Here is a 21,050-nt window from a genome sequence, read left to right as displayed (position 1 = left end):
ATACTATGATTCAACGGATATTCCATTACCTATTTTATGTAAATAACCAATTTACCCTCAGTGTGTAGCATGGAACTGTATTGAGTTGAGGGTAAACTCGTCTGAACAAATAATATGGCCTCCATGAGTCCCATTTTAATAAGCTTTCATCTTGCTCTCTCGACCAAAAACCAAAAGAAACAAGAAAATGAAAAGAAAAACACATTTCTCTGAAGAAAAATCTTTTGAATTCAAGGTATTATTTCCGTTATAATCTTTTGTCACACTTATTATCTTATCATTACTTTATTATAATCACTCAGATTTAGTATTTATATTGTGTTTTTTTTTTTTTCGTTTATAGAAGTCAGAAGAGAGAAACTGAAGAGGTGTTTGTTGAGACAGACAATGGAGCTTCTACCCTTTTTCACTTTGTCTTCCATGTGCAAGGTAAAAATTGTCTGTGGTTTCTCAAAAGAAAAGAAAGTACAATCGACGGTTTGAGCTTTTTTGTGTATGAGAAAATTATGAACCATAACTTTTGGTTTTTAGTTTTTTTATTCCTTCCGGTTTATTGTGGTCGAGTATCTTTCTGTAATGGGCCCTTCAGAGGGCTTAATTAGATCAAGTCAAGTCCATCATCTATACTTTATTTGGCTCCACTCTTTGTAACTGTTTCTTTTTTACATCTATTAACATATTTATATATTAGTCTATTAGTAAATTTTATTATATTTTTTAGACCTATTTATTCCAACTATTTTTTTGCCGACTCTCATTTTTTATTCATTGGCGTTAATACATATAATAATAACATTTGAATAATTTAATAAATATTTTTGAATGTGTCCTTTTTTGACGCAGACCGAAAAAGAACGTGACGCATGGTACGAACGGCTGAATATATCTCCACGTGTCTTCCGAATTAAAAAAATGGTTCGATCGTACAGCATCTCGCTTCAGCCGCGTGACACCTGATCATTACCAAATTACTTAGCGCAAAACAACGCCACGTAACGTCCCCTCATGACGGGACTCTGACGGCCGTCACATGTCGACCACTCCTTTTTGGGGCGAAAATGTATTTTGTGTTTTCCCTTTTGGCTTTGGGGGCTCTAATTAAGTAACGACGAACGTATTAGCTTCGGATCCGAACCAACCAACGGTTTAGATTAGTTCGGTTATTTCAACGGATGAGATTCGAGTTTCGAAATGTCTTTCTTCTATTTTAGGCTTCGAGATCTTTTTCTTCTTTGTCTTTCTCAAAAGGTGAAGCAGCTCAAATACTGTGTTCTTTGTTTTGTTTGTTCAATCGAAAAAAAAAAAGAAAAGAAAAGTTAAGATCTTTGTGCGATGGCGGAAGAACATAAACACGATGAATCTGTGATCGCTCCTGAGCCAGCTGTTGAGGTTGTGGAGAGAGAATCGTTGATGGACAAGATATCGGAGAAGATCCATCACGGTGGTGATTCTTCTTCTTCGTCTTCATCGTCTGATGATGAGGATGATAAGAAGAAGAAGAAGAAGAAGAAGCCTTCTTCCCCTTCGTCTATGCAGTCCAAAGTTTACCGCTTGTTCGGTAGGGAGAAGCCTGTCCATAAGGTTCTTGGTGGTGGAAAGCGTAAGTTTTTTTTTTTTTTCCCCCGATCTGGTTTTTATTTTCGTTGGTATCTATGTGATTTGGCTTGATCTGTTTTTGATTTGTGTTGTTTTGTTGATTCTTTCGTTTTTTCGATGTCTCGTTTTGGGATTAGGTTTTTTTTTTTTTGGGAGATGGTGAGATTTGTGGTTTTGAATCTGCATACAGCGAGCTTTGTATTGGCTTAGGGTTTTTATTATACTCGTGGATCTCTGGATTGACCATTCGTGTTCATTTGGTTTTGAGGGTTTAGTGTCACATTTTGGGGGTTTCTTTCTAAATGAATGGTTTTGATCATAAAAATGGTTCCTTTAGAAAACTTGATTAACCATTTGCTTTGTAGATTGTTTTTGATGCTACGACTTTTATCTTGGTTTAGAGAACTATAAAATTTGATAGTATTGTTTGGTGTAGTATCAAGTTCCACCATGTTGTTTTTAGTTTGATTGATTCTGTGTATAATATATGTCATGTTTGCACAAACTGATTCTTCATCCTGTATTTGCAGCGGCTGATATATTCATGTGGAAAAACAAGAAGATGTCTGGTGGTGTACTTGGTGGTGCTACAGCCGCTTGGGTTTTGTTTGAGTTGATGGAGTACCACCTCCTTACTCTTATCTGCCACGTGATGATTGTTGTTCTTGCTGTGCTGTTTCTGTGGTCTAATGCCACCATGTTCATTAACAAGTGAGTTATTATTGACCAATCTAGTGAAATTGTTAGTTTGTCTGAGATGCCTTTTTTTTACGCGTCTCAGCTTGAGATCGTTCACTTGTGCGTTGTTAACAATTGATATTCTCTCAGGTCCCCACCGAAGATTCCTGAAGTTCATATCCCTGAAGAGCCTATCCTTCAGCTTGCGTCTGGGCTCAGAATCGAGATCAACCGTGGATTCTCTTCTCTTCGTGAAATTGCATCTGGAAGGGAGCTAAAGAAATTCCTCATTGTAAGTTTGAATGTGCTTAAGTAGAAACTATTTGGGACTTGGTACTTTTTATGTTTACCCTGATTTTGACAGTTGAATTGAATAGGCTATTTTCGGGCTATGGATTCTCTCAATCTTAGGTGGCTGCTTCAACTTCTTGACATTGGCATACATAGGTAATGCTTAATCTTCCATATCACCTGGTGCTTTCCTTTCTCTTATCTCACTGAGTGCTGAATGATTAAATTTTATTGTCCTGCAACAGCCCTTGTGCTACTCTTCACGGTTCCTCTTGCCTATGACAAGTATGAAGACAAAGTTGATCCATTAGGTGAGAAAGCCGTGATTGAACTCAAGAAGCAGTATGCAGTGTTGGATGAGAAGGTGTTGAGCAAGATCCCTCTCGGCCCGTTGAAGAACAAGAAGAAAGACTAGGTTTTACACAAACGTTGTCCGTGGCTAGCAAAAGGGTGTTGTGAAATGGTATCGAAAGTTTTATGTGTTTTGGGCAGTTTTTTTAGGTGGCTCGTTCGGTTATGTGAATGAAAACTTGGAATTTCCCTGACTGTTTTGTTTTTGTTGTTTATGTCATTGTTGATCAGCGTCGAGGGATAAAAGTAGTGATATTTCTCTCTCTGCCTCTATATAACTAAGAATTTTACGATATTTGAGTTTTGCAATCATGTGTTACTATTGTTGTTGTTTCTCGATCTTCTCTTTTATTACATTCGTTAGTGGAATCATTGTGGCCCCGCATAAGTATCGAATTGATAAGTTGTAAGAAGCTTAAAAAGTTCAATGTTTACAGTATCTTACTACCTTTTCATCCCTTCGAGAGGAATAGAAACTGGGGTCCAGATCTTTGTAAGGACGATTCGGTGGTTTAGATGGCCTTTCCACCGCCAAGAACGTTTGGTGAACGTCGTTGCCAGAAAAGTAATAAATGTGAGAAAATGATATCGGCTAACATCTAATATCTCGCTAAATATACACGGTGTGAAAAGTTAAGAACAAGTCAGGGTGGCCGAGTGGTCTAAGGCGCCAGACTCAAGTTCTGGTCCTCGTAAGAGGGCGTGGGTTCAAATCCCACTTCTGACAAATTGAATAATTTTATTTTGAATTTGTGCTCGAAAAGATTTAACCTGTTCAGAGTTTTATGTATCCTATACATTTTGGCTTTTCTTCATTACACTCACTGATCCATGAGTTCTCAGCAACACAAAGGTAACCAAGAAAGAAAATAAGAATGTCAGTAAACTATAAATATTACAAAAATGAAAACATCATATCCAGATTTATAATACTCTGAACCACAAAACTCTCACAGAAATATCAGTAACAAAAACTCACAAGTAATAGTTCATGCCCACTTTGATCAAACAAATGTGAGGAATATTCAACATCACGCCTGGGCTCCGGCAATTCTTCCTCAAGAACGAGTAAGCTACGTTTATCACCAGCCGTTTCACAAACACCGAGTTTCGCTTCGCCTTCACATGACCATGCCCAACAATGTAAGCAACTTCTGCGTCCTTAGCGTTTACCAAATCAAACAGCTCCTCTTTCACCTGAGGTTGCCTGAACTTAGTGTCCATTGGTCTGAACTGAAACATCCTTCTCATGCTCAGCCTCGGAAGCTCTTGCTCATACTCTGCTCTCAGTCTAAGCAGAGCCGGAGATTTGCTGTTTGTTACCGTTGTCTGTGATCTCGAGCTGCCTGCGATGTTGGCCTCGGATATAGACCGAGACAGCCTTGTCCCAAACTTGTTTGAGGCTTTCACAACAGCGAGCCGACCGTCGATGGAACGGTCAGTGTTTGAGCCGCCGTAGCCTTCGGATTCTAGCTGAATAAACTCGGCAATGCTCATCACCAGCTCGTCTTCAAAGTCGTCTCCATCTTTGTTCACGTCTTTATAGCCAGCTCGGATAATACATCGGTACATCCTGTATGTTTTCGGTCCAATCCGGCCGATAAGGTATCTTTCTTTCTGCGGTACATACGGGATAGGGACAGTTTTGCAGCAGACAAAGACGACAACTTGATAGAATGCCGGTAAGTTTGTTAGAAAGTGAGTAAATGTGGCAGGGACACCACTGGCCAGCTCGGTGTAGATAAGACCCATCCCGGGGACTTTGATGATCCCGAGGCTTGGGCCGAGACTTAGGATTGACTTCATAGGGACCTTGTTGTGCTGGTCGCATAGGTACTTCTTTCTACTGCCATAATGCCATACATAAGAGATGAATGTGAAGAAGAGGGAAAGGAGGAGAGTTATCCAGCCTCCTTTAGGGATTTTGACTAAGGCTGATGCAACGAAGACAAGTTCTATGGTCCCAAAGAAGAGGATGAATAGGACGGAGAAGACGATATTACGGTTCCAGACAAAGTTGATGATGAGAGGCATCAACCAAGTTGTCACAAAGGCTAGAGTCATGCAGGCGAGCCCTGGAGAACAAAGGATTAGTTTAATGATAAAGATGGAAATCATGAGTTTTATGGAAGGTTAAGCCCTTACCAAAAGCAAAAGCTAGGTGTCTAGTGTCTTGGAAACAAATGGTGACAGCAAGGGTGAGGATCATGACAACCCAATTGATCTCAGGAATGTAAATTTGACCAAGGACCCATCTTGGTTTGTGAACAATCTTCACGCGCGGGAAGCATCCCAGTGCATAGCATTGTTTGACAATCGAGAACGTGGCAAATATGACTGCTTGGCTTGCGACCATTGCAGCCAGCATAGCCATCATGAGAACCGGCCAGAAAAATGGATCTGAAAAACAAGAACAAAAGACATGAACATATGACAAACTACATGAGCAAAGAGGAGCACATGAATGAATATTCATTTTACTTGCAGAAAAGAATAATAAACCCGAAATTTTGGATCTAGACATGCATCATGGACAAAATCCACCACTAAGACATCCCAAACACTGAAGGCCAGTTACATTCCTTTGAGTTGTAGTACTTTGAGACTTGTAATGGAATTCATAGAGGCAGTAAGGTACAGGGAAGAGACGTGAAAAGGAGATTCACCAAATTATTACCTGGAATGGAAGAATAAAAGCTTGAAGGTAGAGCAGAAAAATTCTTTGACAAAAACGCAGCTTGGCCCATGTATTGAAGCACCAGACACGGGTAAACAACACAACAAAACGCAAACTGCATAGAACCATGAGATTGCAAAATGTTATTGTTTCTTCATCTTCAGTAGCCAACAAAAGATGCTGTCGAGTAATAAAAACAGTAACCAGATTCTAACAGTGTATCATATTTTCAAATTCCTTAGGTCAAGATTAAGTCCTTAATATGACCACTAGCTTATGGATTCTTCTAGCAACAAAAAACTTCTAGTGGTTGTACAATGCAATTCCTATAGAACTGCTATAAAAGTCTCTCCAGGTTTCTGCTGCATGATTTAAAGGACAAAATTAGCTGCTTCATATACCCTTATGGATGTAGCTGTAAATTGGCCTAGTTCAGCAAAGATAGCCTCCGTTCCTGAAGTTAGAAAAATTGCCGAGATGAGACATAACATAGCATTAACACTTGATGGGTCTATTTTCTGAACATATTACCTGTGATGCATAAAAGAATGCCTCCAAGGGACAGCCATCCATCTATTCCCGTGTCTCTAAAGAATACATAGATGTAGTAGGGAGATAAGGCTTTGTATACACTGGGGTTCCAAGTCACAATATTGTACACACCAACAGTTGCAATTATCAACAACCACAAAATCATTATCGGTGCAAATAGAAAGGCAACTTTATTTGTGCCACGGTGCTGCAGAACAAAAAGTCCAACCAGTAAAGCGCATGCTATCATGACCACAGTACCTAGGCAAGCAACACATAGGTAGAGATGTATTAATAACAATGAGGGAGATGTGTAAACGTATATAAACAAGATACGCAAGTATGAAGATGGATAGCAAAGATTACTTACTATGCTTCAGACTTGTCTTGGCCACAAGCCCATCAATAGATGAAGAGACTACAAGAAGATAATGTTAGATGCTAAACCATGGAAAATATAAAAATGGTAACGTACTATACAACCAGACAGAAGCGAAAGAAAGGTTTGCCTAATTACCTGAAATTGCTGGTGTAAGGACACCGATGGTTATAACCATGGAAGTTCCTACCAAGACTAAAACAAGCAAAGCTGTTTTTGATCTTTTATTTCGTTCTATAAGGCTTTTGAAAGCAGAACTAGGCAAATTTCTACTTGCATCTCCAGGGCCATAGTATGTGGAGATTTCCTCATCAGCCGATTGCTGATTAGGAAGCAAAGAAAATCTTGCGTGTCTGCAGAGCAAAGCATACAAAGCAAAGATCCCTCCTGCAACAGAAACCCAACACTTACATTCTAAACCATGTATCACAAGGATAAAAGGAAAAACGGATTCACTTAGCAACCACTGCTCATACCTTCACCATTGTCATCTGCACTTAATACAAAAACCATGTACTTGATGAGTGAAAGGAGAGTTATGGTCCAAAATATCAAAGAAAACGCGCCAAATATGGTATCTTCTGTTTGGTGATGTCTCAATCCTCCGTAGAAAGTACATTTATACACGTAGAGAGGAGAAATACTCAAATCTCCAAACACTAAACCAAAACTCTGATATGCTAAAAGGAGGACCTGGTTACACCTGTTTCTCCTATCAGCCTGATTCAAGAGAAGACAACAACATCACACTTATAGCAACACGCTTACACATTCACAGATTATCAATGAATGCTCATAATTCATTCGAACACCATGAAATCTAATTGCAAGAAGCCTAAGCCTTCCAGACGAAGCTACAACGTGGTGCAAATCAGATCATAAACTCAGATATGCACTGAAATGAATCATTTACAGTAATTATACTTTCGCGAGTAACACCAAGTCAGATTTCAATAGCTTGATTGAAAAATTTAGAATCAAAGAGATGAATTCAACGACGACGGAGGACGTATTGGCATTATTCGTTTCAGATTTCTCTCACAATATTTCTAATTGACATCAGAGTATATCAATTTAGAATCAAGAGGAAGCTAGGGGTTTAAGATAGATTGCAGACGTATACGGTTGAGACATACCATGATTCAAGCCGCCGGCGAGTAAGAAGCGGCGTCGCTTGGAAGAGGATCTATAACGATCAGCCGGAGACTAATTTCTGAGAAGATGAATCGGAATCTAATCTAGAGGAAAGCTGTCGATGATCATTTCATTTGTTTGTTTTTATTATCGAGAGAGGAGAGAACATTTTAACGGACTCGATCCAAAAGCTCGCGGTCCTTCTCCTTCTTCCTGTTAATTTTTTTTTTTTTTTTTTTCAATTTTTAATTGTTTATCTCCATTGTTTTTATTATTTTATTTTTGTAAGAATCTATTGCACCTTTGTTATATTTGTTACATTTACATATCTCTCGTGAAATCATGAAATTATTATTTATATCTTGAATCAATCTCTCGTGAAAACAAATCCAACGCATATTATGTTTTGTTGATAAAAGAGAGATTGCAGGAAAGAAAATAATGTATTTGTAATGGGAAACAACAACAACACAAAAGCTAATAAGTAAAAAAGTGAGAGGAAACCAAACAAACAAACAACATCAAAAAGATCTCTCTTTGTGTTATGATTTATCAATCCAGGCTCCAAATGTTTTTTTACTTGCATCTGCGTCGGTTTGTCACCAATTCTGGATTTCCCTTCTTCATCATTGCTACGAATTCTTCGTAGTTGATTTTTCCGTCCTATAGATTTTTTGGAATATAAGAGAAGAGAGTGTTATTGGGATAACAAGTGATGCATAACGTGAATGGACCAAACTTAAAGATTTAATGCATACGTACACGATCGGTGTCTACTTCAGCAATGATCTCTTTGATGGATTTATCATCACCCATGTTGTATTTCGTCATGGCTTGCTCTAGTTCTTCCATTGTTATGTAGCTAAAATATCACACAAAAATCATGATCAAGGAGTTAAGACTTTTATAGCTTTGTTAAATAGAGAAAGAGAGAGATTGATGATTGTTGTTTTACCCGCTGTTGTCATTGTCAAAGTACTGGAAAGCAGTGTATAAGTGATCCTCACGTTCGATTCTGTTCATATGCATTGTGGCTGATATGAACTCCAAGTAGTCGATTGATCCATCTCCATCCATATCAGCCTATAACGAAAACAACACCATAAGCTTTCTCACTTTTGTTTTTTTGCAAGGGGAAAACACAGATTCGACATCAAAATAGCAGGTTGAGACTTGATATAGAGAGACTTACTGCTTCCATTAACTGTCTTATTTCAGCCTCAGAGATCTTCGAACCAAGTTTGGGGAGACCGGTTCTCAATTCCTCCAAGGTGACTATTCCGTTGTTGTCAGTGTCTAGAGATTTGAACATCTCTTTAAGACCAATGATTTCTTCTTCAGAAAGGTTCTCAGCGATAACCTGAAATGCAAAACGAAAAGCGGAGGTTGGCTTTAGAACAAGAAGACTACATAAAGTATGATAGGGATGATCAGACGGTTTCAATTAACGTTCTTAATACCTTCAGGGCCATTTTTTTTAGTTTGTTCATCGCCCGGAATTGTTTCATCCTTGATAACACCGCATTGTCAAGCGGTTTGTCTGATGCCTCCCCGTCTTCTTTAATCCACGGATGATCTGTGTAAGTATTAAAACATGTTAATGTTGGATCAAAACAAAGTGTCGTCATTAATTTTATCAAAAACATGTTATGAAGGGGTCTTACTTAGCACTTCAGAAGCTGTAAGCCGGTCTTTAGGGTCATATTTTAACATTTTCCTCACAAGATCTTTGGCACCACTAGATAGTGCTGGCCACGGATCAGCTGAAAAGTCAAGGTCCCCTCGAAGAATGGCATCAAAGATCCCCGTTTCGTTTTCTGCATAATAGTAAAAAAGAAAGGTGACTATACATTCACAGTCCACCATTCAAACCGTGCAACCAAATTCTCTTCTCAAAAAAAGTATCAAGGCAATACCTCCCCAGAAAGGTGGGACACCACTGAGAAGGATGTATAGAATCACACCGGCACTCCAGATATCAGCCTCTGGTCCATAGTTTCGTTTTAGAACTTCTGGGGCAACATAGTATGCACTTCCAACAAGATCCTTAAACTTATCCCCTACATTAATAAATCAACTTCATTAGAGGGATAAATTGACTATGAAGTAATAAACTAATGCAGGTATCAAATGGGAAAGCCTCTAGCCTGTTTCCTAACCTGGTTTAAAGAAGACCGAGAGACCAAAGTCAGTAGCTTTCAATGGGGAGTTCTCATCTTTACTAAGAAAGAGAAAGTTTTCAGGCTTCAAGTCTCGGTGCATTACACCCATAGAATGACAACTATGCACAACCATCACCATCTGCCTGCACAAATCAGCAGCTGCTCTCTCTGAGTAAAGACCTTTAGCTATGATCCTATCAAACAATTCCCCTCCTTCACACAGCTCCATTATGAGATTCACAGAGTGTCTGTCCTCGTAAGCTCCCTTCAAGTCCACTATGTTCCTACAAACCCCACTCACCAACTTGAAAAGTCAGATAAATACGAAGTCAATTAAATTGGACCACAAAACTTTTCATCCACATATGATGCAAACCACTCATTAATATAGAAAACGAAATAGCCTTTTTTAAAATATCTATCTCATTCATAGGAGACTTGAGCATTGGTTCTTCTAATCTAGCCTAACATTTCAACCAAAGGCGTTTCAGATTCCATTTCAGAATATCCCAAAAAGAAGCAATTTCCTATTAAAAAAAAAAAAAAAAAAAAAAAGATTTACCGGTGACCACTGAGATGGTGCATAATCTGGACTTCACGACGAACATCATCAATGTCGTCTTTGTGGACAAGACGACGCGTAGGGATTGACTTGCAAGCGAACTGTTGTTTGGTCTCTTTGTGAGTAACAAGATAGGTGACACCGAACTGACCACGACCTAGCTCAGGACCGAACTCGTATGAACCACGTACGTTCTCCATAGGCCGACCTAAGATCCGACCATTCTGCTGAGTAGATGTGTTTGAACGAGATCCGCCGGTTCCAGAGCCTGAAGATCCGCCGGTTCCAGAGGATCCACGTCGTTCTCCGGCAGGTTTGACATGGTGGACTACGTTTCCGGATGTAGACGAAGGGGAGGACGGTGGCTGACCGGAGGATTTGGACTTGCTGTGTCTGTGTCCCATTTTTTTTTTGAAAAGCCTTTCTCTCTCTCTCTCAGTCAATAAGTCAATCGAGAGAGAAAGAACAAATCTCCGATTCTTATGGCTTTTTCTTATTTATGTCTTGAGATCGAACACGGAGATGCTGACCACGTGGCGTATTTTTATTGGTGTTTAGTTGGATCAATTTTAACCGCGTGTAATTACGAAATAATAATATTTGCCTTATTGGATGATAATTTAATGAATTAAGGAAATCTTCTGTAAAAAGATGTTTCCACTTTCCCCAAATCACACGGCTAATTCAATGTTAATGTATTTGCAATTTGGGATTCAAAAAGGAAAATTTATTAAGCATCCAGTAAAATTTACAAATAAATGTAATATTCTAATTACGTATGTCAACCCTTTGAATGAGTCACATACAGAGAAGCCTTGAGCTTATCTGTTCCTTGAGAGCTTTACGATCCTGAAGCAAAGACCACCTCCTCTGTCTCACTTACAGTATCTTAAAACTCTACTTCATTTCTTCATATATAGGTTCCTCATACTACAGCTTCATCCTTATTTGTTGAGATAGAGAGTCTCTATTGAAAACTTCTTCCAAGTACAACTCCACTAAATATGATAGCACCAAACCACTTGTTCGACACAAATCTGTACAAACATCAAAACCCAGAGAGTATTAGTTTCCAAGGAAAATCACACATGTTGGATTGAGAAAGAGTAAACAAATCAAAACCCGAATTTTCATACTTTCTACTGCAGTCAGGACCAGATGATAAGTCAGCTGTCCCTATTTGCCATCCTAGCTGTCCTGATGCAGCAGCCAGTGATGCGTAATATTGCCACCCTTCATCATTAGAGCGAGATAACAACAACAAAAAAGTTAAAAGACGGTAAATGGAATTAGGAATGACTAAAGAATCCTACTAAAGTTTATTCAGTACCGAGATCTGCACTGAGTCCAGAGAGTGCAAGACACCCCATGGATGCTGTGCCAAATCCAGTTAACCAAAGCTTTGTATTATCACCAAATCTAAGAGCTGTTGACTTAACACCAACTTTTACATCATCTTCTTTGTCCTGGGGACACAATAGATTCTTACACATTAACTTCTACAAATATCTAAAAATTACTTGCATTAAAACTGAACTTAAGTTGATTTTTTGGATTCGTAACTTGTGGCATATACTGATATACTATCTAAAGGAGACTGAAATCAACCTATTTCATTTTTCAATGGGCTACAAGGTAACTTTCATATCTCACTTCTGTTACAAATTGGAAGACTTTTATGGAACTAACTCTTCACTTAAACTATAGATATCAGATGGAAAAGTGCAGTGTAGTTTTCTTCTTTAAGATTGCCATTAGATAAAAGTCGTACATCAAAATGGATGCATTTGCATGAGACACAAAAGAAAATGTGAAAAAAGAAATCTGCAGTAGTGAAGCTAGAAAAGAAAGCTAAGGAAGCAATATGGGCACATTAAGATTAACTACTTTGCTACTGCTCGTAATCAAATAGATTTCGAAGCTAAAAGTAAAGTTAATATACCTGATGTGCGTAAATAGTATCATAAACAAGGGTCCAGCAGACTCCGGAGAGATAGAGAGGGAGCACAATAGCTGGCTCTATGTTTCCTTTAACTGCAGTCCATCCTAACAATGCTCCCCAGTTTATGGTCAACCCTAAAAAGGCTTGAGGCTGCAATTACAAAAAAAAAAGAATCGATCAAAGGGGACCAAGAAAAAATATACTGTCTAACTTTGAGAAGCCAAGATGGTTTTAAATTACCCAAAATGTAAACCTCTTCATAAGTGGGTAGGAGAAAACAAGTAACAAAGATGAAGCCCCTAAAACACGGCTGCAGAATATACATACTGAAATGAGCTCAAATAGGATCACAAAGATAAAAGGAAGGCATGACAATATGTCTTCAGAAGTTGGGTCAACTACATTATGTAAAAATTTCCAAAAAAACCTGTAGTTGTTAAGTTGGAGAAGAATCCCTAAGCCTAAAAGCAACTGAAGCCCAAGAAACTGAATCCCTTGAAATGGTGTCAAAAGACCACTGGCGATAGGTCTTAATCTTGTACGATCAACCTGGATAGAAAAAGAAACTTGTAAGACAACATTATCTAAAATAAAACAATCAAATAAAATCTTGAGCCTTAAAATATTCTTTAGCTTACTCACAAGCAACCCATCTTTGTTTATGGAAGGATGAATCCAATTACATGAATGTTGTGTAGCTACCCTAACTACTAAACACATATTTCAATCAAAAAACATATTCCACCTTCACCACATCTAATATCTGAAGTTCTTCACCTTTTGAACGAAGTCACCAATACATGCAGGTAATCAGAAATGTGACTGAAAATGTTGACGTAAATTTATCCAACATACATCAGAAACACTTTCTCACCATGGTTACAGATACCATAGTTACACAAAACATGTTTTCTAAACAGACATACAAAGTGCTATATAAATTTGACATCACTTGTCTTTATCACCATACCATAAGAGAGCTTAAAAACAAACTGACCTTTGTATCTATGTCCTGATCAAGCAGATCATTTATAGTACAGCCTGCACCTCTAAGAAGTAGTGCTCCGCAACCGAACAAAGCCATATATTTAAAACTTGGAAGGCTTCCAGGATCAGCAGCCAACGCAATCGACCTATACAATAATGATGGCGATTCAGAACTTCTATCTATTTACTTATCTCCGGAACCAGATCCATGACGAAAAATGCAAATATGATTATATTATTAAAAGACTACCATCAATCAGATTACTGACTAAATAAACCAGTGGAATTTACAGTACTATAACATTTATAAAATCCAAGAAAACTCAGGTTTATAGCATTATACAACCCTGATTTCTGCCAATCCTTAACCACAAAGCCACTCTCCCATGCTATCAAAGATTTCAGCTCAAGATCATCCACTACCTAATTGCCTATGAGCTGTTGAGAAGATAAACTTACCACATACAGGGCCAAGCAAGCAACCAAGTACCAATAGGTTTATCCAATCGAGCAAGCTTAGCATAACCTCTAACTTCTTCTGGTAAATACAAATCTATCCAAGAAGCTTTTTTAACACCATCACTCTTCTCCTCATCATCTTTCTTAGGCTTTCCCTCCATAATCGAAGAAGACGACGAAGATATCCCACCAACTAATCTATAATTCCAGCCAACACCACCAAGAAACTTATCCTGATGCAACTCCTTCCCTTTACTCCATACTTGGTAGTTATAATTACATAAAGGATAACACTTTGTGAAAGGATTTGAGTAATGGGTAGTCACAGGATTAGACAAGGATTTATGCTGTGATTGCAAAACAGCAAAGGAAGAAGATGGAGTTGCCGAGACGGAGGATCTCAATAACCGTCGAGAAACACGGAATAGCCCAAAAAACGCCATCTTTGATAGAAATTGTTGCCTGCAAGTAACAAAGACTTGAGATTTCAAACGTAACTGAACTCTTATGAACTTAAAGCTAACTTCTCAAGCGAATCTGATAAAATTTTGCCCAGAAAAAAAAAAACTATCTAAATTTTAATTGCCTCAAGAATCGAAAACGTCCATGGCGTTTCTAATTATTCCCCACATGTGAATCAAGTTAAAATCGAATTCCTTAAACAATCAAAGCTCGGATCTCGGAAAGAGAAGAACAAGAAAACAAACAAAAAACAAAAGGGATCAACGACTGAACAGTGAGCAACGACGACGATGACTCCGGCAAGAAAGAGCACGTCGTTTCGGAGTGAGACTTCTCCAGTAACGCGAATGGATCATTAATGGTCCCACTGATACAAATGGGCCTATAAAAGAAACTTGGAGCTAATGAAGAAAAATATACGCTCTCTTTAGTGTACAAATTAATTGGCCATATAATTCGAATTTGGTAAGAAGCAAGCAACCATCAATCTCGAATTCTGGATTGCATTAGTTTGCTAATTTTTACTTTTGGAACTGAGTATTTTGAAAATTTTGAATATTTTTTTAAAACATTTAAATAGATTTTTGAATAATTTCAACTAAATAAATAAAGTAAGTATTTAACGGAGAATTCGAATAACATGTCTAAATTTTTTACCCAATCTTGATTAATAAATATTGTCTAATGAGTAATCATTTAAAAAATAAAATGGAACGATATATAGAACAAGATGGAATAGGTCGGTACGGATGAGACGGGAGGGAATGTATTTTCCGTTCTAAAATAGATATGTCGAGATTATATACGCACAATAATCTAAACTAAAACCAAACTGAAATCTGATATTTGAATTTAATACCAATATTTTCTTTTTTGAATAAAATGTAAAATTTATTCGAAAAAACTGGGTTACATCAAATGCATCATAATGTTGATAGTGTTTTAGGCTTAAACTATAGCTTTAAACCATACAAAAGAAAATTTGGTGTAGTTTCGGTTATCCCCTCAACGGGTGGCTAACCATCGCTCCATGCAGCCAGTGTGTTTTCATGTGGAAGGAAGTGAAAGCAGCCTATTTCGGACCTGTCTGTCAAGGCGTTTGATGAGCAGAGTGGGTTGTACCGGAGTCTCCCCATGTCGGCGATTGTTTCGTTCTTTCCACAGAGAGTGGAGCGAAGCCTGAAAAACATAACGTAATAGAAACAGAGTATGAGTTCCCAACGAAGTATCCACGAGGAGAGACATGTTGGTTTCCCAATCTGTAGAGAAGTGTTGGACAAGTAGCTTAGAAGTAAGGCTTGTCCATACGTCTGTCGAGTACGAGCATGTGAAGAATAGATGATTGCGGGATTCTTGTGGTGCACGGCACAAAGAACAAGAAGTATCAACCCGGGCGTTCCAGTGTAGCATGCGATCCCCTGTGGTCAGGCGATTTAGTGTGGCAACCCATACCATAAAAGAATATTTTGGCTTGGCCTGAGAGAACCATACACCGACAGTCCACGGCTTTATTTGGCCATTTGTCCGGGTATGCTCCCAGGTTTCGTTGGTGCGAAACTTCGCCTTGAAAATATCTCATTTGCCTTTCCACAAGACTACATCCTCTACTTCAACTCGTCCTCTGTTTCGAATGGTCGCTAGAGCTGCTTCCATTTGATTCAGGTAGTCAACGCGGTGATTTCGCGGTCGATGAGTTAGTGCTTCCGCAACAATAAAATGGAGAGGAATGCCCATATCAATGCTTCCCCTCTGTCCTGCAATAGTAATCAAGCATCCCATCGGTGACCAATTATCATACCAGAAGGATGTACTTTCACCATTTTTAACCTCATACCGAACAAAATCAACCGCTATGTTGCGATATTTGAGCAATTTGCGCCACATCCAGGAACCTGTGGTGGTGTTAGCTTTGATTGACCAGAAAGAACCCTTCTGTAGTAGATAAGTCCTAAGTCATGTCACCTAGAGGGAGCTTAAAGATAAAATTCGCGAAATGAGTTTGAGGCAACTCACCTTATTCGCTTCTTTCAACGATCTCAACCCCAATCCACCCTCTTCTTTCGGCATACAGACATCCTGCCATGAGACTTTTGCTTTTTTGGTGTTGAGAGTGGGTCTAGACCACAAGAAAGCGGAACACAAGCTATCTATCTCCTTGATGCACGCCGTTGGTAACCGAAAAGCCGACATCCAAAAATTGGTGAGGCTATGAATGACTGAGCTGATGATTTGGAGACGACCCGCAAAAGATAAATGCCGACCTGTCCAACGACTGAACTTATCACGGATTCGTTCAATAAGTGGAGTATAGTCAGAGGTTGTTATACGCTTGGTAAGAAGGGGTAGACCAAGGTAACGGACAAGTAATGTTCCAGAGGCAAGGGGGAAAGAGCTAAGAATCGTGTCCTGATCAGCAGCTGCAACCCCAGCCATGTAAAGAGTAGATTTCTTCAAACTGATATTAAGTCCTGAGCTCTCGGCAAACACATTGAAAACTTGGAGAATGCCCTCAATTGACGTTTTTGTACCTTTTGTTAAAACCAATAAATCATCAGCAAAACACAAGTGTGTGAGTCTAACGTTCTTGCAGCAAGGATGATAGCCTATTTGCCTCTCCTGAGCCGCTTTATCCAACATTGCAGATAGCACTTGCATGCATATAACAAAGAGATAAGGCGATAAAGAACATCCTTGTCTAAGGCCTCTTGCACTTTGGAAAAGTCCCGACAACTCTCCATTAACTTGACTAGAGAAAAAAGCGGTTGTGATACAAAGTTCAATCCACCTGATGAACTGTAGAGGGAACTGCAGAGTGCGAAATATGCTAAACAGAAATAACCATTAAACAGAGTCGAAAGCCTTTGAGATATCAATCTTGACAGCACTTCTCGGAGAGACCGTTTTTAGTGGTAATCTGCAACTATCTCAGAGGCCAAAAGGACATTTTCCATCAGGAGGCGATCCTTGACAAATGCAGACTGGTTGGGAGAGATGAAATCTGGGAGCAAACGTTTAAGCCTATTGGCAAGAATCTTAGAGATCACCTTGTATGTCACATTGCAACAGGATATAGGCCGATAGTCCTTCATTTCTTTAACTTTTTTTTTTCTTTGGGATTAATGCTAGAATGGTAGTGTTAACACCCTTTGGTATGAATCCAAACTGAAAAAAGGACTGAATTGAGGTGACAAAGTCTTGTTTAATGATGGACCAGGTCTCTATGAGGAACTCCATTGTATACCCGTCTAGCCCCGGCCTTTTATCCTTTGGCATGGAGAATAAAACGTCTTTAATCTCTGCCTCAATAACCTCTTTCACCAACACAGTTTGATTCAAGTCAGAGCAGTGATATTGTAACAATGCAGACAACTCAGTGTCGTCAATCGGTTTATAGTTAAACATCTTGTGGCCATGAAATTCACGAAAAAATCTCTCAACTTCGATCTTAATTGTCTCTTGCGTGTTTGCAACGAAACCTCCAGGACAATGAATCTCTTTGATCGCATTTCTTATCTCCCGAGCCTTTACTGCACGATAAAATATTTTATTATTACCATCACCTATCTTTAGCCAGTGCAGTTTAGACTTCTGCTTCAAATAATTTTCCATCTATTGCAAAACAAATACTTAATTTATGTACTTAAAATGATAATTCTACCTTAGAATTGAAATTTTATATATAAAATATATTGTCCGTGCTATTACTACCTAATCTATAAATTAAATAATCGGTATGGTCCAGTCCGGACGATTGGTGTACTGGTCTGAAGGTGCATGCATGGTTGCCGACAAGGCCGGCTCAATAAATCGAAGGACCATGTGAGCTGAAAAAAGTGGACCCTTATATATTTTCATAAAAAAAAAGAAGAGAGAATTGCCATAAAATTTATAGATGTTGCCATAAAAAAAAAAGAGAATTGCCATAAAAAAGAGAATTACCTGCCAACTATAACTATTCACTATTATAGATGTTGATCGTCGTTAATCGTTATATATGTTATCTCCTCTTTCCTCGAAATGTTCAAATTAAGATTTTAGAAATAAATAACAAAGAAATAAAAAAAATTAAAATGATACGTAAACGTCTCTATTGGATTTTTAATCTTTTTTTGTCAAGCCTTGGATTTTTAATCTTGATGTGGAAAGTATACAGAAATAAATCACAGGAACATCATTGCCATAAATTTTTGTTTTTACATATTGCAGAAAAAAGACTTGAGTACTTGATAATTTTTTCTTTCTCAGTTGTGGGAAAAAAAACTTTTTCATACCTTGTTCAATTTATACATCAAGTATTATATATACCGTATTAATTCATACATCAACTATTATTTCAAATTATTTTTCATATTAGAAATTTGTGTGAAATCAAACATAAGTTGTCATAGTGGCAAGAAATTATAAAATTTTGATGACGTATATAATACATGTGACATGACGTGGATGCACCGTAACAATACTGATAAAATTTTTTTTTTTTCTTTTCTCTCAATTTTATTTCATTAGTTAAGTTTTACATTAAAATTACACTTTCATATATATTAATATCCCTCTTCAATAAAATTTTCAAACTTTTTGTACTCTCTATACGCCTCTTTTTCTACCGAAGCAACATATCAAAGCAACATATCAAAGCAACGTATCAAAGCATCTATACAAAGCATATATAACAACATATCAAAACATATAGATAACATACTTTTCCTTATTGATAATCATTTTATATCGAAGCCGATATATGATAAGCATATAACAACATATCAAAGCATCTTCCAATACCAAACAATTACATAGAACTTGGAACTCCATAAGAGCCCATTATTTATTATATTGAAATACTTTTGAAGTAATACATCGAGATACTGATGATGGACTGGTGATGATGGTAGTGATCATGGCCGGTGATGATAATGGTTAAGCTTTGGTGACGTGGCCCTCAATGTCAACGACCATGTTCTTGACGAACTTCATGAGACCGCTTGGTTCTGGAAAGTCATCGTTGCGCTTCTCCCATATCATTGTGATTTTGCAGACGCAGCTATCCTCAGATTTTGGAATAAATTGGTAGACGACGTCAAACACTTTGAGATCCTCCATCGGGTGACCCTCCAGTCCTCTTTTCGTCAACGTTTTGTTCGCATCATCTATTTCTCTCCTCTCTTTGAACGTCACCGGCTTTCCATCTTACAAAAAGAAAACTTGTGTTTATTAGTTACAGTTTCCAACATCCGAGTAGCTAGCTAGTCATACCATCAGGTTAAATATGTGACTATGATCACATATATAGTGAATCACACTCTACAGAGAGCTGAACTCACAACAATATGGTGACTTATGAACTCAGATTTTTGCATTTACATTTTTCAAAGCTCTAAAATGAAAAGTACTCCACTTTGTTAAAATTAAGTATGACAATCGTTTCCATATGTAAACAGAAATGCAAAATATGATATATTAAATAGTCGAAACCATAGTTTCTCATACATACGCCATAATTATGTTGTGTGTGTGTATATATAAAGTGTTATATACTGTATATGGAGAGAAAGTATAAGTAAATGTATACCATATGTGTAGTTCCAACTCCTGATAGACCCGTGAGAGTCATGTTCGCCTTCGTGAACAATGACATGTTGGATGTGCTGGCCGATGACGTCAGGGAAAAGATGGTTCTCGCTCTTCCAGCTCTTGTAATGTTGGTCCGCCGATCCTTTCAAAGGAACCTCAGTTACGTATGTTCCCGACGTCGCCATTTCTTTCTCTCTCTCTCGTTTTAAACCTTCCACTTGTTTTTGTCTTTCTATAGTGATGAGATAACACTTGTTGTCGCCTAGGTTTATATAGTGAACGTGACGGTTAAAAACATGCATGGTTTCTACCTTTTCTTTTTTGTCATAATTTGATAGTGCATGCTAAAATCTTCACCTATTTTATTTAACGCTACACTAAATATTTAATGAGCAGAGAGATGGGTAATAGATGTTGTTAGGCTAATCTTCGACCACGTACGTTACTAAGGTGGGTAGTTGGCGCAGCGTCACGGCGACATAATTTACGCCCATACACATTAATGATATCGCCGTTAATATATGTATAATATGATAATCTAAACGAATACATGAAAGCGAAGTGTTTAAAAACTCTTAAACGATCGTCTTTGCTTTTTTCGGCGAATACATACACTTGCTTGGTTCTCTTTTATAACTTATAAGGTACGTTGAAGTCACGACGTTATGCATAGTGAATAAAAAACCCTAGACTAGAGAGAGATAAATTCACAATACTATACTTTTAGAAAATTTGAACGCAAGATATGAAATTTTAAATATTCATGTCGTGGCCATATAGAAATATACTGAGGTGTATTCTCGAGTTACCTCTGCCAGATTGTTAGAGGTGAATTATTGTAAGTAAACACCTCAACCGAACGAATCTCAGAGAAAATATAATTCCCCAAACAATCAAAGCTCAGATGAGGAAAAAGAAAAAGATCGACAAAACCGACCAGTGAGCAACGACGAGCACGTCGTCTCGGAGCGAGACGTCTTCAGCAACGCGGATGGATCATTAAAGACCATCTTTAATGGAGAAATGCTGAAACGTTTTTCAAAAAAATAAAAATATATTTTTTTAATATACATTTCTTTTTTTAATATGTGTACTATTTGATAAATAATACATGTCTAATTTACTTTTAGAAACATTTCTCAAATTTCTTTCAACCATCCTCTTTCTTTTCTATTCTATCTCTTCTTTTTCTTTTTTAATAAAAATATGACATGAGCAACCGTGATGGGGCTGCCTATACATCATTCCACTTGGTCTGATATAAATGAGTC

General features: G+C 37.9%; 5 protein-coding genes and 1 non-coding gene across 10 annotated transcripts; 2 read left to right on the top strand and 4 right to left on the bottom strand.

The window, feature by feature from the left end:
• The first annotated feature begins 62 nt into the window (after window positions 1–62).
• LOC104722649 (reticulon-like protein B1) lies at window positions 63–3,225 on the top strand. 3 transcript variants are annotated; one of them, XM_087472484.1, is made up of 7 exons: window positions 63–235; window positions 344–429; window positions 844–1,600; window positions 2,127–2,307; window positions 2,425–2,566; window positions 2,652–2,721; window positions 2,811–3,225. In XM_087472484.1, the coding sequence occupies exons 3-7, from the start codon at window positions 1,333–1,335 to the stop codon at window positions 2,978–2,980; spliced, it is 831 nt and encodes a 276-aa protein (XP_087328610.1). In that variant the 5' UTR covers window positions 63–235; window positions 344–429; window positions 844–1,332; the 3' UTR covers window positions 2,981–3,225. The 3 variants fall into 3 exon arrangements, 2 of the variants coding, with proteins under 2 accessions (XP_087328610.1, XP_087328611.1); XM_087472485.1 differs by having other exon boundaries at window positions 83–235; window positions 347–429; XR_015571346.1 differs by having other exon boundaries at window positions 131–235; window positions 2,639–2,721.
• A 334-nt stretch (window positions 3,226–3,559) lies between these two features.
• On the top strand, window positions 3,560–3,643 carry TRNAL-CAA (transfer RNA leucine (anticodon CAA)). Its single transcript has one exon. It is a non-coding gene; the product is annotated as a tRNA-Leu (tRNA).
• Window positions 3,644–3,786: 143 nt separating this feature from the next.
• On the bottom strand, window positions 3,787–7,931 carry LOC104727794 (potassium transporter 3). Its single transcript, XM_087472480.1, has 9 exons — window positions 7,640–7,931; window positions 6,980–7,223; window positions 6,642–6,890; window positions 6,495–6,542; window positions 6,125–6,385; window positions 5,995–6,047; window positions 5,594–5,708; window positions 5,062–5,316; window positions 3,787–4,991 (listed from the first exon to the last, which is right to left on the bottom strand). Exons 1-9 carry the CDS (start codon window positions 7,640–7,642, stop codon window positions 3,892–3,894), a joined length of 2,328 nt encoding a protein of 775 aa, XP_087328606.1. The 5' UTR covers window positions 7,643–7,931; the 3' UTR covers window positions 3,787–3,891.
• A 36-nt stretch (window positions 7,932–7,967) lies between these two features.
• On the bottom strand, window positions 7,968–11,026 carry LOC104722647 (calcium-dependent protein kinase 3). The gene is made up of 9 exons (XM_087472481.1): window positions 10,362–11,026; window positions 9,797–10,083; window positions 9,554–9,697; window positions 9,302–9,454; window positions 9,098–9,213; window positions 8,830–8,997; window positions 8,593–8,720; window positions 8,400–8,499; window positions 7,968–8,300 (listed from the first exon to the last, which is right to left on the bottom strand). The coding sequence occupies exons 1-9, from the start codon at window positions 10,763–10,765 to the stop codon at window positions 8,214–8,216; spliced, it is 1,587 nt and encodes a 528-aa protein (XP_087328607.1). The 5' UTR covers window positions 10,766–11,026; the 3' UTR covers window positions 7,968–8,213.
• A 47-nt stretch (window positions 11,027–11,073) lies between these two features.
• On the bottom strand, window positions 11,074–20,731 carry LOC104722646 (4-hydroxybenzoate polyprenyltransferase, mitochondrial). Of its 3 annotated transcripts, none has more exons than XM_087472483.1 (9): window positions 20,717–20,731; window positions 13,750–14,211; window positions 13,301–13,436; window positions 12,731–12,852; window positions 12,544–12,613; window positions 12,304–12,453; window positions 11,692–11,827; window positions 11,498–11,594; window positions 11,074–11,398 (listed from the first exon to the last, which is right to left on the bottom strand). In XM_087472483.1, the coding sequence occupies exons 2-9, from the start codon at window positions 14,190–14,192 to the stop codon at window positions 11,329–11,331; spliced, it is 1,224 nt and encodes a 407-aa protein (XP_087328609.1). In that variant the 5' UTR covers window positions 14,193–14,211; window positions 20,717–20,731; the 3' UTR covers window positions 11,074–11,328. The 3 variants fall into 3 exon arrangements, with proteins under 3 accessions (XP_087328609.1, XP_087328608.1, XP_010439149.1); XM_087472482.1 differs by lacking the exon at window positions 20,717–20,731 and adding an exon at window positions 14,485–14,750; XM_010440847.3 differs by lacking the exon at window positions 20,717–20,731 and adding an exon at window positions 14,336–14,560.
• On the bottom strand, window positions 18,899–20,034 carry LOC104722645 (MLP-like protein 328). The gene is made up of 2 exons (XM_010440845.3): window positions 19,778–20,034; window positions 18,899–19,394 (listed from the first exon to the last, which is right to left on the bottom strand). Exons 1-2 carry the CDS (start codon window positions 19,962–19,964, stop codon window positions 19,126–19,128), a joined length of 456 nt encoding a protein of 151 aa, XP_010439147.1. The 5' UTR covers window positions 19,965–20,034; the 3' UTR covers window positions 18,899–19,125.
• Window positions 20,732–21,050: the final 319 nt, after the last annotated feature.

This window comes from Camelina sativa, chromosome 11 (genome assembly GCF_030686135.1).
Source record: "Camelina sativa cultivar CO46 ecotype springtype chromosome 11, ASM3068613v1".
Taxonomy (NCBI): Eukaryota; Viridiplantae; Streptophyta; class Magnoliopsida; order Brassicales; family Brassicaceae; genus Camelina; species Camelina sativa.
The sequence above is the reverse complement of the archived record's forward strand: the minus strand, read 5'-3'. Positions and strand labels throughout refer to the sequence as shown.